This window comes from Myotis yumanensis, unplaced genomic scaffold, assembly GCF_028538775.1.
Source record: "Myotis yumanensis isolate MYYU_CA2020_CCGP unplaced genomic scaffold, mMyoYum1.0.hap1 SCAF_3, whole genome shotgun sequence".
Lineage (NCBI taxonomy): Eukaryota > Metazoa > Chordata > Mammalia > Chiroptera > Vespertilionidae > Myotis > Myotis yumanensis.
The window spans coordinates 192,036,076-192,052,391 of record NW_027223754.1 but is presented as its reverse complement, the minus strand read 5'-3'; the positions used below and the strand labels follow the sequence as shown (position 1 = coordinate 192,052,391).

General features: G+C 42.3%; 1 protein-coding gene across 2 annotated transcripts in view; it reads left to right on the top strand.

The window, feature by feature from the left end:
* The first annotated feature begins 6,152 nt into the window (after positions 1-6,152).
* The window catches only part of A2ML1 (alpha-2-macroglobulin like 1), a 36,087-nt gene continuing 25,923 nt past the window's right edge, over positions 6,153-16,316 (top strand). For both annotated transcript variants that reach the window (XM_070410721.1, XM_070410720.1), the window contains exons 1-9: positions 6,153-6,348; positions 6,815-6,998; positions 7,364-7,526; positions 8,076-8,128; positions 13,276-13,296; positions 14,071-14,230; positions 14,533-14,617; positions 15,319-15,445; positions 15,909-16,023. In XM_070410721.1, coding sequence (XP_070266822.1) covers positions 6,236-6,348; positions 6,815-6,998; positions 7,364-7,526; positions 8,076-8,128; positions 13,276-13,296; positions 14,071-14,230; positions 14,533-14,617; positions 15,319-15,445; positions 15,909-16,023 — 1,021 coding nt within the window. In that variant the 5' untranslated portion in view covers positions 6,153-6,235. The remainder of the gene's footprint in view (positions 6,349-6,814; positions 6,999-7,363; positions 7,527-8,075; positions 8,129-13,275; positions 13,297-14,070; positions 14,231-14,532; positions 14,618-15,318; positions 15,446-15,908; positions 16,024-16,316) is intronic.

Genomic DNA, 16,316 nt, shown 5'->3' with positions numbered 1-16,316 from the left:
AAAATAGGAGATAAGGAAAATGTGCTAAAGGAATTATGCTAACATTCTACAGTGTCTCTTTATTTTTAATTCCCTTTGTCTTGACTTGTAAAAAAAATTCCTCACTCCTGCATTATAACTCAGAATGAACTATTTTTTTTTTTTTTTTTGCTTTAGGCAGCCATTTATCTTTTAAAGTGATTAAAGTTGGTTTTCAATGTCTTTGATATTTATTTTATTTGATAGCATTTCCAGGTATCTTAATTTGTGATTCCTTAAGTCTACCATAGTAGCACAAAAACAAACGAGTGTTACTGTGCTCCAATAAATCTCTACATTCAAAACCTAGGGAAGGATGAATTTGACCTGCAGGCCATAGTTTGTCACCTTGAGTCATATCTTTTTCCTTAAGAACTCCCTTTAATATTCTTTGTTTTTTTAATAGTATGTATAGGATCCTATCATTTTTCAGGATTCAGCAAACTTTTTTTTTTCTTTCAAATCCTCACCTGAGGATATTTTTCCATTGATTTTTAGAGAGAGTGGAAGAGAGAGGGAAAGACACAGGGAAATATCCATTGTGAGAGAAACACATTGATTGATTGACTCCTGCACACGCCCAACCACAGCTCGGGCCGGGGAGGAGCCTGGAACCCAGGTACATGCCCTTGACCGGAATCGAACCCTGGACCCTTTAGTCTGCAGGCCAACGCTCTATCCACTGAGCCAAATCGGCTAGGGCAGCAAACTTTTTTAAAAAGTATGTTTTTGTTGATTTAAGAGAGAGGAAAGGAGAGGGATAGGAACATCAATGATGAGAGAGAATCATTAATCAGCTGCCTCCTGCACGGGGATTGAGCCCACAACCCGGGAATGTGCTCTGACCTGGAATCGAACTACAACCTCCTGGTTCATGAGTCAATGATCAACCACTAAGCCACACAGGCCAGGCAAGAACTCTCTTTAATATTGTTGATAACACACATCTGCTGATAATAAATTCTCTTAGCTTTTGTTTGTCTGAAAAAGTATTTCCCCCCCTTCATTATTATTTTTTAGGCATATTTTTTAATTGATTTCAGAGGAGAAGGGACAGAGAGCTAGAAACATCAATGATGAGAGAAAATTATTGATTGGCTGCCTCCTGCACATCCCACACTGGGGATTGAGCCCGAAACCCGGGCATATGCCCTGAACGGGAATCAAACAGTGACCTCTTAGCTCTTTTTTTTTTTTTTTTAATATATTTTATTGATTTTTTACAGAGAGGAGGGGAGATGGATAGAGAGTTAGAAACATCGATGAGAGAGAAACATGGATCAGCTGCCTCTTGCATGCCCCCTACTGGGGATGTGCCCGCAACCAAGGTACATGCCCTTGACCGGAATCGAACCCAGGACCCTTGAGTCCACAGGCTGACGCTCTATCCACTGAGCCAAACTGGTTAGGGCGACCTCCTAGTTCTTAGGTCAAAGCTCACCACCAGAGCCATGCTGACAGGGCTCCCCCTTCACTATTGAAAGATATTTCTGTTGGGTACAGAGTGCTGGATTTTCTTTTACTATTTTAAAGATGTCAATCCATTGTTTTCTGGCTAACATTGGAGAATTCGCTATAATTCTCATCTTTGTTCTTCTATATATAATGTGTCTTTTTTCTCTGGCTATCTTTAGGACCTCCTCTGATTTTCAGCAGTTTGAATCTGATGCTATTAGGTGTACTTTATTTTGGTATTTTTTTCTTGCTTGGAATTCTCTGTGATTGTTGGATTTGTTATCTCTTCTCTTTTTGATGATGTCCATTTTCCCCCCAGTCTTTGTGTTTCAGTTTGGATCATTTCTTTTCTTTTCTTTTCTAATCTTTATTATTGAGATTATTGCAGATGTCCCTTTTTTTTCCTCCGATAGCTCCCCTCCACCGGTACCCAGGCCCTCACCACTCTATTGTCTGTGTCCATAGGTAATGCATACTAATACATGCATATAAGATCTTTGTCTATTTCTTCCCACACCCCCCAACACTCCCTTCCCTCTGAGAATCGTCAGTCTGTTCCATTTCCATGTCCCTGATTCTATTCCATTCACCAGTTTATTCTGTTCATCAGATTTTTTATTCATTTGATTTTTAGATTTTTGTTGATAGATATGTATTTGTTGTCACTTTGTTGTTCATATTTTTTATCTTTACCTTTTTCTTCTTCTTCCTCTTCTTAAAGAATATCCTTCAGCATCCTATATAATAAAAGCCCAATATGCAAGTTAACTGAACAGTGGAACGACAGCGGTACGACAGGTCGCTATTATGTGCACGCTCAATGCAGGGAGCTGTCCCCAGCCTGCAGGCCCCAGGCCAGCCAAGGTGGGTGCCAGCGGGACCCCCCAATTGCCATGCTGGTTGCTCCACAGATCGGCCCTGATTGACAGCCAGTGCTAGGGGCCCTTCCTGTGCACGAATTTCATTCACCAGGCCTCTAGTTTCATATAATACTGGTTTGGTGGTGATGAACTCCTTTAGCTTTTTCTTGTCTGTGAAGCACTTTATCTGACCTTCAATTCTAAATGATAGCTTTGCTGGGTAGAGTGTTCTTGGTTGTAGGTTCTTTCTTTTCATCACTTTGAATATTTCTTGCCACTCCCTTCTTTCTGACCTGCATAGTTTCTGTTGAGAAATCAGCTGACAGTCGTGTGGGCACTCGCTTGTAGGTAACTAACTGTTTTTCTCTTGCTGCTTTTAATTTTGATTCTCTCTTTGTCTTTTGCCCTTGGCATTTTAATTATGATGTGTCTTGGTGTGGTCCTCTTTGGATTTCTCTTGTTTGGTATTCTCTGTACTTCCTGGACTTGTAGGTCTATTTCTTTCACCAGGTAGGGGAAGTTTTCTGTCATTATTTCTTCAAATAGGTTTTCAGTATCTTGCTCTCTTCTTCTGGCACCCTCCTAATTCGGATGTTGGTATGTTTGAAGTTGTCCCAGAGGCTCCTTACACTGTCTTCATATTTTTTTAATTCTTTTTTCTTTTTTCTCTTCTGGTTGGGTGTTTTTTTCTTCCTCATATTTCAAATAATTGATTTGATTCTCAGGACCCTCTAATCTACTGTTGAATCCCTGTATATTATTCTTTATTTCAGTCAGTGTATGCTTAATTTCTCACTGATCCTTTTCCAATTTTTTGGCATTCTCACTAAGATCTTTGGAAGTCTCACTAAATTCCTTGGAGGTTTCTAGAAGATTCTTGAGTAATCTTATAACCATGGTTTTGAACTCTATATCCAGTAGTTTGCTTTCTTTCATTTGTGACATGTCTCTTTGTCTCCGCATTTTGGCTGCTTCCCTGTGTTTGTTTCTATGTATTGGGTAGCTACTAAGTCTCCTTGAGTTGATAGAGTGGCCTTGTGTAGTAGGTGTCCTATAGGGCCCAGTGGCTCAGCCTCCCCAATCACCTGAGATGGACACTCTAGGGTAGCCGTGGGCAAACTACGGCCCGCAGGCTGGATCCGGCCCGTTTGAAATGAATAAAACTAAAAAAAAAAAAAAAAAAAAAAAAAGACCATACCCTTTTATGTAATGATGTTTACTTTGAATTTATATTAGTTCACACAAACACTCCATCCATGCTTTTGTTCCAGCCCTCCAGTCCAGTTTAAGAACCCATTGTGGCCCTCGAGTCAAAAAGTTTGCCCACCCCTGCTCTAGGGGCACCCCTTTGTGGGCTGTGTGCACAGTTTTGTTGTAGTTGAGCCTTGATTGCTGTTGGTGTCACTGGGAGGAATTGATTTCTAGGCCAATTGGCTGTGGGGACCAGTTGTGACTACAGTGGGAGAGCTTCTGTGCAGGAGACACCCTAATGGGGCAGGACTTGCTTCAGTGGGGCTTTGGTGCTCACTGAGTCTGCCCCTTGAGTGTGTCACTTATGAATGTGAAGAGTTGTAATCTGGATGGTCTCACACTGACCACTGGTAGACTGGCTCTTGGGTTGCCAGGGAGGTGCAAAGTCAGCCATTGCCTGGGGCCACCCAGCAGGAGCTACAGAGAGATCTGCAGATTCCTCCTCTTTGTATTGGGTTTGGAAGTGCCCAGACAAGGCCCAGCTGTGAAGCAAGGCAGGCTGGTGCTGGTGCTGATTTGGGGCCTTTTATTGACAGGTTTGAGGCTCCCTGACCCAGCTGCAGCTTGTTTAACAGAGTTTTAGGCTGCGAATGGACAGCCCATTCATATGCAAAAGCTGCTGTGCACAGCTTGGGTGGGGTTGTAAATTGGTAGGGCGGGGTCTCAGAGAATCACCAGGGCGGAGCAAACATAAATGGCTACCAGTCAGCCCTGCACTGGGGAAGTCCCAGCACAGGAACAATGACCTCTGGGAGCACCTCCCTCTGGAAGAAAGCTGCCTCCGCATTCCTGCCCCAATGCCAGACCATTCAGTTTCTCCCTGTAGGAGTCTGGATCCCCCAGAGCCTCAGCTGGCACTGGAGCTCAGAGAAAGTGGGAGCTTGTAAATTCAGTTCATGGTGCCATCCTTTTAAGAGGAGCAGCTAGGTCTCCAGCAGCCTGTGTGTCACTCAGCCCTAATCCGCACTGGTTTTTACAGTCCATAGTTCTTATGGCCTGTCGTTCCTTCCCCAGCTCTGGGACCCTGGGCTGGGAGTCTGGTGTGGGGCTGGGACTCCCTGCTCCTCCAGGCGGCCTCTGCAGAGGCGATCTCCCTCCCAATTAAAAAAGGGGCACACCTGGGTGCCAGACCAGCCCGTTCCGTGCCTCCACACCTCCTACCAGTCTCAATGAGCTTTCTTCTTTACCTCTCTTAGTTGTAGTACTTCCACTCAGCCAGCTTTCTTGTGGTTATGGATGATAGTTGTTCTGTATTTTAGTTGTAATTTTGATGTGGTTGTGGGAGGCAGTAAGTATAGGCGTTTACCTATGCTGCCATTTGGTTCTCCGCACTTATTTTGGTTTGGATCATTTTTATTGATCTGTCTTTAAGATAGATATTGGCTGATTTTTCCTCAGCTCTGTCAAGTTTACTTACGAGCCTGAAGAAGAAGCTGCTCATTCTAATAACCTAACATTTCTACAGAGCCAAAGCAGCCCTCCCCAGTCTCTCTCCTATTGTCTTCTATCCTAGGCCCTTCGCTGTTTCACCGTTCCAGCTTTAATAAACGTACTCTCAAAATCACCTGGATTCCTCTTGTGAAATCTTTCCTGCACAAAGCCAAGAACCCACACACCACTGGCCAGCCCTAGGCATTCCCGCTCCTGGCTTGGTCCCCTTACTGGTAACGGTAAGAGACAAGCAGATAATGTTACCGGAAAGGGACCAGGATTGAGGCAGGTCTGCTCCCCCGCACAGTGTGGAATGTGTAAAACGCTTGTTCCTTAGTTAAGGAAGATAAGATCTTGTGACATTATCTGGCTGTAAATTACTCAGCCCTTTAGCTACCTGTCTCAATTTCCTCGTGCCAAGGAATTTTCCTCGCTTCTTTCTGACAGCATCAAGTCTCTAGTTCTAGACCATAAAGTCTTCAGAATTTCTGTTTCCTTCAGTTCTTTCTTCATATCTTATCCACCCCAGTTACTAAAAACACTTTTTTGTTCATGTTGGTTTTAGGTGGTTTGGTCATTGGTCCAGAAAGTATTCTCACTGATTTATACTCTAGGTGGCTTTTAAGTCTTACATTGTAACGAGCACTACAAAGAAACTCAATGTAGATTCATTTTCTTTGTTGCATGTATTCATGTTCTCTTTTCTCATGAAGAAGCATTTCCATAAGAGTTGCTGGGTCAAAGAATATGCAAATCTGAAAAGCTTTTGATGCTCAGTGTGAAATTACCTTCAGAAAGTTTTGGATCATTTTTATTGACACAATATTGTGTAGTGTTAATTTTTTAAAATTCCCAATTAGATAAGAGGTATTCTGGTTTCCTATGGGTACTGCTCCCATACCTGTGATCCCAAATATGTCTTAATAGAATAATAAAAAAGGTGGAAAGGTCAAATGGGTATGAGAATTTGGAATGAAACCAGAAATAAAGGGCGGAGTCCAACATTTGTTCTGTGAACATCACCACTGTGAATTCTCAACTCTGGCGTTTCCAAAACAGGTATGGACTGGCTGAGCCAGTACAAATGTTTCAGGGAGAAATTAACTTAAGGAAGTGAATAGAAGCCTTACCCTCATTTACCACCTTCACCTGAGGCCCCAGTAGGTGATTGGCTGGAGCTTCAATGGTAGCTCCACTCCCAGCCTGGGGAGTTAAAATATATGCTCCGGACGGACGGGGAGCAGGCCTCATCTGCGTTACCCACAACGATGTGGGCTCAACTCCTGCTGGGAATATTGGCTCTATCACCAGCTATTGCAGAACAACTCCTTCCGTAAGTGCTTGAAGTCAGAGCTTCTTTGTCTACCTTTCTCAAACCTAAATATGGGGGGAGGAGATAACCTTTGGTTTATTGTAATTTCTTTCTCATCTTTTCCCTTCTCTGGTTGCATTTCTCCTTTACCCAGAGAGAAAAGTTGAGGCCTAAGAGGAAGTTAAAAAAAAAAAAAGATAATATTAAAATACAGTAGGCTCCCTGTACTCTGTTCTCTGTCATAGAACTGATTTCCTCCTTGGTATACTAAGCATGTACTCTCAGTGATGGTTTCCTTATTGTGGGAGGTGTAAAGGTTGTGCACTGAGTTATTTGTCTTCTTCTTCTTTATAGGAAATAAGGTTTATGGAGGCAGGGGCTCAGTCTGTTTAATTCACTGCTATATGCTGAGTGTTTGTGAAAGGGCTTAATTTCCCACTGAATGGATGAATCATTATGTCCTCAAACCCTTTTGCTTCTTTAACAGTAACTACCTGGTGACATTACCAGCCCAGCTTCACTTTCCCTCTACTCAGAAGGTTTGTTTGGATCTGAGCCCTGGGTACTATGATGTAAAATTCACTGTTACTCTGGAGACCAAGAACAAGGCCCAGAAGTTGCTAGAACACCGTGGAATGAGGAAAAGGCACTTACACTGCATGTCCTTTTTGGTAAGCACAGAGTTAGCCCCAACTCGAATCCCATACTTGCCTATTCTCCTCCCTAGATACTCACTATAATCTAACTTTGTTATCTTACGTTTGTCAAGGCCCTTAAACCTATCTCCCCTAAACCTGACTTCAATTCCTGGCCACCACTCATCCATAATTTCCCTGACCTTGCATTTCTTCTTTTTGTTCCTGACCTTAACCTCCGACTATTGTTCCCCTTTTCCCTGGCAACCTGTTTTGTGGCTCTACCCTTGCTACTCCCATCTGACTCAGCCCTTTCCTTTTACCCTCCCATCCTTGGGTTTGCAACCAGTAGATTCTGTGCCTCCATCTCCTACTCCTCAGAGCTCCCCTCTCTTGGCCAGGTACCACCTCCTGCAGGTGGCACAGAAGAAGTGGCTACAGTCCGGGTGTCAGGAACTGGAAATAACATCAGCTTTGAGGAAAAGAAAACGGTTTTAATTCAGAGGCAGGGGCATGGCACCTTTGTGCAAACTGACAAACCCGTCTACAAGCCAGGGCAGCGAGGTAAGAGGCACACATACGGGGACGGACCAAAGGCAACAGGGCCTTTGGGATTTGGTGGCAGGCCTGTGGAATAATGAGAGCAGAAGAGGGGAAGGTCTGGGGGGATGCTGGGCTCCACAAGCCAAAGGGTCGTGGGTGGAGTGGCTCCTGTGTGTGTGTTTCTAAAACAGGAGAGAACGTTTCTTCTGGAATAAAATCTGTAAGTATAATTGGATTGCTGGGTCCTTCCGCAAGCTGCTTGTGTGTGAAATATGCAAATACACGTTTGGCTGGAGCTCCTGTCCTTGGTATTTGCTGCTCTTACTTAGAGGGGCATTCCACTCTGGGGTTTCAGAGTCTGCAGTGGTGAAGAGAACTCGTTTGAGGGCTTCCTTTTTTCTCGGACGAGGTTTATTTAAAAAATAATAATTAATAATAATAATAATAATAATAATAAAACGATGGGGTTGTGCTGACTCAGAAGTATGTGTGAGGAAGTAGAAGGGTGGAAGGAAGAAAGATCTGAAAGAGGAAATCTCCCCTGTGCTAATGACGCCTGTTTCCTTCCAGTGCACTTCCGCATCGTCACCCTGGACAGCAACTTTGTTCCAGTGAATGACAAGGTGAGAGTTGAGTTGGGAAGAAGGGAAGGGAAAGGGGGAGGACAGACTGAGAGAACAGGGGAAAGAAGAGGTTCTTTCCAAGGGTGTGAGGAGGCGAGGCCCTCTGAGGTGCAGAGTGCAGGTGGGAACTGAGATGCCAGTCTAAGACCTCCTAGTCCCTGTCTGCCTGAAAACAAGCAGATGCGTCTAGCTCTCAGGCCCAATAGCCGAGCACATCAGGGAGGTTAACATTCCCGAGAGAGGGTTACATTCCCTGCTGTTTTAAAAAATAGTTTTTGCAAACTTCAAGACTTTCGAGGGATTACACCAAGATGCTTTGCAGTTCAAATCTGAAGACATAATTCAGGAGTGTGTTTAACAAAAGGAAGAAATGAGGATATTCACCCCCCCCCCCCCCACACACACCTTTTTTTTTTTACTATGAGGCAAGGTAATTTATAACTTAGACAATTCTCTTAAGGCAACATTTAAAAATACCAAATTATAAAATAGACAGTTCTCTGAAGGCAACATTTAAAAAGTGCCAAAGGTAAAAAAAATGTGGTAACATTTGGTGAATACTTCAATTTTCCTTGAACAGCTCAACTGCTAGAATCATAAGCCTTATGAGGGGTATGATCTCAATTCAGGGCTTGTGTTGTTTCTACATGCTTGTGAAATACTTTGCTCTAACACACTCCTGCTGTCTTCTTTCACCTTCAGACACAGGTCATGAATTCAAAGGACACTTTTAATGATAATTATAGGGAGAGCATTATTTTAATGTCCCTCTCCATGTTCTCAGAGCTTCTGTTTCCTTTCCCTGTGTATAGGAGGCTATGGGCATATGATCAGTAGCCTCCCCCACCACTGCTTTCTTTCCCAATTTAGAATTCTTTTTAGTTTCTCCTTCCCATCACCTGTATCCTTTTTTATCAAAAGTTTGGTAGAGCCCTAGCTGGTTTGGCTCAGTGGATAGAGTGTTGGCCTGCGGACAAAAGGGTCCCAGGTTCGACTCTGGTCAAAGGCACGTGCCCAGGTTGTGGGCTCGATCCCCAGTAGGGGGCGTGCAGGAGGCACCCAATCAATGGTTCTCTCTCATTATTGATGTTTCTATCTCTGTCTCCCTTCCTCTCTAAAATCAATAAAAACATATTTTAAAAAATCTGGGTAGAATATTGAATCGCTATTGTTTAACAAACTGTTGATTCCAGAGCTAAAAAGAGGACATGCTAAGGTGAAAGTGTAGCCACAGCCAAAGTTATCTCAGACTCTACTGCCTTCAAGGTTGATCTCATTAACCACCCCTGTTATCTTTCCTGTGTTCATTTCCTGAGAGGTGCTCTGATTTCTACAGTGATGCTGTTTCTGATGTAAAATTACTCCTTCCTCTCCACTCCGTTTCTCTAGCCAGCACCCTCATCCCAAGTTCCAGTTTGAACATTGAAAATTTGAAATGCTTAATTTGAAACACTGAAATTACCCAAAGGAATTTTACTAAGAAACGGAGAGTATACAGAGCACAGTGTTTTAGCCTCAGGCAACTAAAATATACTTGAGATGAACTGACCCTGACTACTTTGGTTGCTACATCCATTCATTCAGAAATCTCAGGCAGCTTCCAGTTGGAAATGCTATCGTCCTAGTTCAGTGGTCGGCAAACCACGGCTCACGAGCCACATGCGGCTCTTTGGCCCCTTGAGTGTAGCTCTTCCACAAAATATCACATGCGGGTGTGCACGTACAGTGCGATTGAAACTTCGTGGCCCATGTGCAGAAGTCAGTTTTCGGCCTGGGCGAGTCTATTTTGAAGAAGTGGAGTTAGAAGAAGTGGGGGTACGTTCGCCAAGGTCGACCCCTCAGATTGAGGACTTTTTAAAAAATTATATTTTATTGATTTTTTTACAGAGAGGAAGGGAGAGTTAGAAACATCGATGAGAGAGAAACATAGATCAGCTGCCTCCTGCACACCCCTATTGGGGTTGTGCCCGCAACCAAGGTACATGCCCTTGACTGGAATCGAACCTGGGACCTTTCAGTCTGCAGGCTGATGCTCTATCCACTGAGCCAAACCAGTCAGGGCAAGGACGTTTTTAACAAAGGCCAGCTTAGGAGTACCTTAATTAAGTTAATAACAATGTACCTACTTATATAGTTTAAGTTTAAAAAATTTGGCTCTCAAAAGAAATTTCAATCGTTGTACTGTTGATATTTGGCTGACCACTGTCCTAGTTGAACACTTGTTTCCTTTGAGAGGAAAGCAAACTGGTAACTGGTGTCCTCCCTCCCTCTTGACTCCCTGTGTGAGAAAAATACTTTGTTATCTGAGGAAGTGTTCTTCTTCTGGAATTTATAGGATTCCATAATAATCTCAGTGATAGTTGCCTCCTTATCGCCTATGTAGCCCTGGTTTGTGGAAATCCTGTCCTTCTTTGACCCGGAACTAGAGCAGAATAGGCCACCCCAAAATGTGCTGCTTTATCATATGGGCTATTTTGAGCTGAAGGCAGTTAAGACTCTGCAGCCCTAGCCAGTTTGGGTAGAGCGTTGGCCCTTGGACTCTAGGGTCCTTGGTTTGATTTCAGTCAAGGGCACGTACCTTGGTTGCAGGTTTGATCCCCGACCATGGTCAGGGTGTGTGTGGGAGGCAACCAATTGATGTGTCTCTCTCACATCCACGTTCCTCTCTCTCTGTCTCTTCCTCTCCCTTCTACTCTTTCTATAAAAATAAAAATAAACAAATAAACAAATAAATGGAAAAGTATCCTCAAGTGAGAATTAACAAACAAAACAAAAGACTACAGACTCAAGAAAAAGTTTATTTCTCCCTTAACTGGCTGAAAGAGTTTAGATGGGGAGCCTGTACCAGAGAGAGCTATTATCGGCGATGACTTTGTCTACATCTGAAAGACTTACTTGCACGGCAGGGCAAACATCTGGTTACCAAACATCTGTTTTTCTTCTCTTCCTGTGAATTGCCCTCCTCTGCTTGGGAGCCCCAGACCCCTATTCCATTCCTTAGCTCAGGGTGGCATCTCAGCCTCAGTTGCCTGATTCCTTTTTAGTCTCATTGTCTTTGTGGTGCTCCTATATGGATGTAATTAAATTTGTTTTTTTCACTATTAACCTGTCTTAGGTCAATTTAATTATTAGACTAGACAAAGAGCCTAGAAGGGAAGAAGGGAAAATTTTTCCACCCCTACAATCTTTATCTCTCATTTCTGGCTTTACTGAGGAATTGCCATTATCCTTGATATCAAGGCTGATGTTTGTATTTAATGACACGCTGCTTCTTCACTGGTCAACATCTCATGGTACTTAGAGCAAGAATCAAAGGCAAGCACCAACTAGGTTCCATTCCATCTCCCTTCCAAGTGAGATCCAAACTTTGTACCCTCTCTAAGACCTCCATATCTAAATTCAGCTTTCAATCTCATTTAGTTGTAAGTCCTTTTAAAAGTGTGTAATATTGCCCAGCTGGCATGGCCCAATGGTTGCGTGTTGACCTATGAACCAGGAGGTCACAGTTTGATTCCGTGGTCAGGGCATATACCCATGTTGCGGGCTCAATCCCCAGTGTGGGGCATGCAGGAGGCAGCCAATCAATGATTCTCTCTCATCATTGATGTTTCTATCTCTCTCTTCCTCTCTGAAATCAATAACAATACATATTTTTTAAAAGTGTGTAATACTAACTGGAAAGTCCTGAGTCCAGCAAATGTATAGTCTCTAACCAGATTTTTAATTATATTCACAGCCCACAGCCTAGATGTTGTAATTATCTATTTCCATGGCCATGATTTTGTAAAATTCTAAAAATTAGTTAAAGAATTAAAACATCCCACACAAACAAAAACAATACAGTAAAAAGATAATTCTCTCATAAGAAAATTATCTTGAGCTGTCATTTTGTTTTCAACTTTTAATTATTAGAATTTTCAAACATAACACCAAGATTCAATGTTTTTTATTTTGCTACATTTGTTTTAATATATTATTTTTTTGCTAAATAATTTAAAAGTAAGCTTCAGACATCATAACATGTTACTTGTAAATACTTTAGTATATATCTTCTAAAAAGAATGTCTTTAAAAATCATAATGTCATTACCACATCTAATAAAATTAATAATTATTATTTAGTATGCAGCCCTAAATCTGTTTTTTTTTTTTCCAAATTTTCAAACTAGGAGCCAAAAAAACAAATCCATGTATTACATTTAATTATTATGTTTTAAATTTTTCTTAATATAAAATAATCTCTCTTTTTTTATTATATTGACCTTTTTGTGAGAGAAAGAGATCAGGTTAAATAGCTTTTAAAATGTCCTCATTTTGAAATATGACACTGATCTTAAGGAAGCCTACTTGTCTTACAGAATATTTGACATTCTTAATTTGTCTGATTATTTCTCCTATTGTGTAATCTAACTTGTTCCTCTGTCTTCTGGAAGTAGGTGTGAGGTCTTAATTAGGTTTAAGCTAAACATTCTTGGCAACAATACTTGGTAGGTAATGCAGTGAACCTCAAATGTGTCTCTTCAGGAAGGAAGCACATGGTGTCTCTTTCCCACGATTAGTGATGATGAGTTTGATTACTGGTGAAGGTGGTGACAGCTTAATTTCCCCAATGGAAAGCTATGTATTTTTTCCGATTGAAACTGGCAAGCGCTTTTGGGGTGATACACCTAGCACAATGACCTGTTCCCCAACAACTTAATGGTCTTAGCATCCATTTTCTTGAGGAAACTATACATGATCCTTCAATGGAACACTTTTAAACACTTTTTTTTTTTTTTAGAAATTGTTTTGCAATGCTTGAAAATAAGGTTCCCGCCCAGTGGCACTCAAATAGCAGAGGAGGGGGTGGAAGATACTTGGCTCCAAGAAGAGCTCAGTCATAGAGCACCGAGGGATGCTGAAGTGTCTGAAGCTCCATTTCTTTAAATATTTCGGAGACCAGCAACCCACTGAGGAAATCCCTTCTCTCTCCTCCACTAACCAATAAGCTTTTGTCCCATTGTTAATCTAATCAGAGCAGCACAGAGCCATCTGAAAGGAAAGAGTGGGCAATGGGGAAAGAAAGGCGCCTTTGTGAACTTGCTTTCAACAAACCTAACCTTGTTGTGTATCCTGCTTTAACCCACATTATCTGGTTTTCCTTTTCAGTATTCTATGGTGGAACTGCAGGTAAGTAGAAGTTTCTTTTGCTTTTCTGTCAGTGGTGGAGAAGGAGAAGCGAGAGTTTGGTGCTAAACTTGGAAGCCAGACAGAACTCTGAGATCTTGGCCCAGCGCCTGGGACTGCCCAGCACTGAGTGCCCACAATTCCATCTACGCTGTGCCTGTTCTCTGGCCTCTGCCCGCCCCAGTCCTCTCAGCCCTAAACCTCTGTAAGGAAAGTCACCAACCTCTGCTGGGACTAACCCTTCCACTCTGGTTCCTGTAACTTCTTTGTGCCGCACCAATTCACCTGGTTCCGCACTCCTCTTAGTTTTCAGTGATGAGCTCTTGTCATAGACACTCGACAGTTGACTATGACATGAATGCCTGTGAGAAGTGTTAAGGAGAAAAGGGCCTAGGAGTGCGAATTCCCCAGAGCATCCCCTCCATTTCTCTGTTAAATTACCTATCTTTCATGTATCTTACAATCAATCCCTTCAGCGTTGTCCCTTAATAGAAACCAAGAGTAGAGTAAACATTCTTTGTAAAGGACATCCTAAATCCCACTTTCTGAAACTGGTCATAACACCTTAGAAGACTCAGTCTGATTATTTGAAGGACCCTTTTCTTCCAAAAGTGGGGGCTGAGCCTATCTCATGCAGTAATGAAGAGAATAACAAATAAGCCAGGTGCGGTTTGGACATGGGGAGGCCATGGGGAGAATCCTGTACCCGCTTGTTGCAGTGCAAAGTGGTAGCCAGACAGACAGGCACATCAAGAGGTTTCTTTTCCATGGACACAGGATCCAAATAGCAACAGGATTGCACAGTGGCTGGAAGTGGTGCCCGAGCAAGGCATTGTGCAGCTATCCTTCCAACTGGCACCAGAGGCAACGCTGGGCACCTACACAGTGGCAGTGGCTGAGGGCAAGACCTTTGGCACCTTCAGTGTGGAAGAATATGGTAGGTGGGAGAATGATGAGCTCATAGTGTTGGATGTAATCTGGTTACAAAATCAGCAATAATAAAGTAAAAACTTGCCATCGGGAGGGGTGTTTATTCATTTTTGAATCAGTGCTAAACCAGCTAATAACTTCAGGAGTATTTCACCTTAATAAAGCCCCCTCTTGATTAATTAATTAATTAATTAGTTAGTTAATTAATCAATCAATTAATTAATTACTGTTTTTGTACCCCACTGTTCACTACCTATATGGTCAAGTTCTTCTCCTATTCCGTTTCCATTTTCTTTCCACTCTCTCCAGTGCTGCCTAAGTTCAAGGTGGAAGTGGTCGAGCCCAGGCAGTTATCAACCATGGAGGAATCTTTCTTAGTAAAAATTTGTTGTAGGTAAGAATATGACTCTAGATCTGGTGGAGATTAAAGCTACATTGAGAAGTATGTTGAGGAGTGTTATGGAGAAATGGAGGTGGTGGTTAAAACTTGGGATTTTTTATGTAGTCTAGAGTAAAGACTTCTCCAAGAACACATTTTCTTTCTTTTTTTTTTTTTTAAATATATTTTATTGATTTTTTACAGAGAGGAAGGGAGAGAGAGAGCCAGAAACATTGATGAGAGAGAAACATCGATCAGCTGCCCCCTGCACATCCCCCACTGGGGATGTGTCCGCAACCCAGGTACACGCCCCTGACCGGAATCGAACCTGGGACCCCTCAGTCCGCAGGCCGACGCTCTATCCACTGAGCCAAACCGGTTTCGGCAGAACACATTTTCTAATTGTGTTTCTGCTCTTACTTTCCACTGCTCACTTGGTCAGCATTAGGGATTTTGAATCTACTTTGTGCTGAACGGAATGTTGAATCTCATGGAGAAATGGGAGTAAGGAAAAAGAAAGCCGCTATTCTGTCCTTTGGATGGTACTTATTGTGTAATGGCAACACTCTACGGCTTTGAATAAAGCAGGGAAGTGAATGCCAGAGTACTTGCAGAGGTTGGAGTGTGGGAAAGAAGGAAAGTGGTGTTTTGGGGGATGAAGGTTGGCCCTCAAGTGGAATTTCCTAACTCTGACTCCGCATGCTTCTCTGGTTTAGGTACACCTATGGAAAACCTATGCTAGGAGCAGTGCAAGTATCAGTGTGTCAAAAGGCACATACTTACTGGTTTGGAGAGACAGAAAGGAAACAGCTACCTGACAAATGCACGAACCTCTCTGGACAGGTGAGTAAATGGTATTTAGAAAAGGCACCTTATGTACATGTCCTAAAGAGTAAATAAGCAGCAATATAGAAAAAGTGCTAAAAGCCCAGAGTAGAAAACATTTCACACAATTGTTATCCAAGTTCCAAAGAGCAAAGGGGTCGTTTTGTCCAAAATAGATAAAGTCTTTTAGAATCTGCCTTATAATCAAGAAATGAACTTAAACCCTTGGGAAATAAAGTTTTCCCATTCTACAGTTGGCTCTTTTCATCTTCTCCTATTTTGTAGCTTCAAAGTCATTTCATGATTATATATGTGTAGGTGTATACTCTATGTTATAGGAGAGTTTTTCTATCTTAAGGATGGAGAAACTAAAGCATGAAGATAAGAAATTATTTCCTTCTATGGTACATTATGAAATGGAAGTTGGGATCAGATTATTCATCTTCTATTTCTCCCTCCCTCTCTCTAATTGACCCATTAGACGGACAAAGCAGGATGCTTCTCAGCTTCTGTGAACATGTCCACCTTCAACCTCACTGGCTATATGTACAGACACAGCATCAATATTGTGACTACTGTGGTGGAGGAAGGGACAGGTAAGTGGATACTTCTTGGTTCATTAAGAAAAAAGAAAGGAAAGGGACTGTTTCAGGGATACACCTACTCAGAGGACTCAAGACCTACATTCATTAGTGTTTGGGAGTGACTTCTGGTTTACGAAGGGAAATGCCAGATTCCAATCTGCCATCCAGTACCTATTTCCTCCAAACATTTGGAGAGAAGGAGTTGGTTTGGGTCTTTGGCTAGAAATGTATTAAGCTTTATACTTCCAGGGGCACCATCCTTTCAGAGATTTTGTATTAAACATGAAAATGAGGATTTCAGGCAT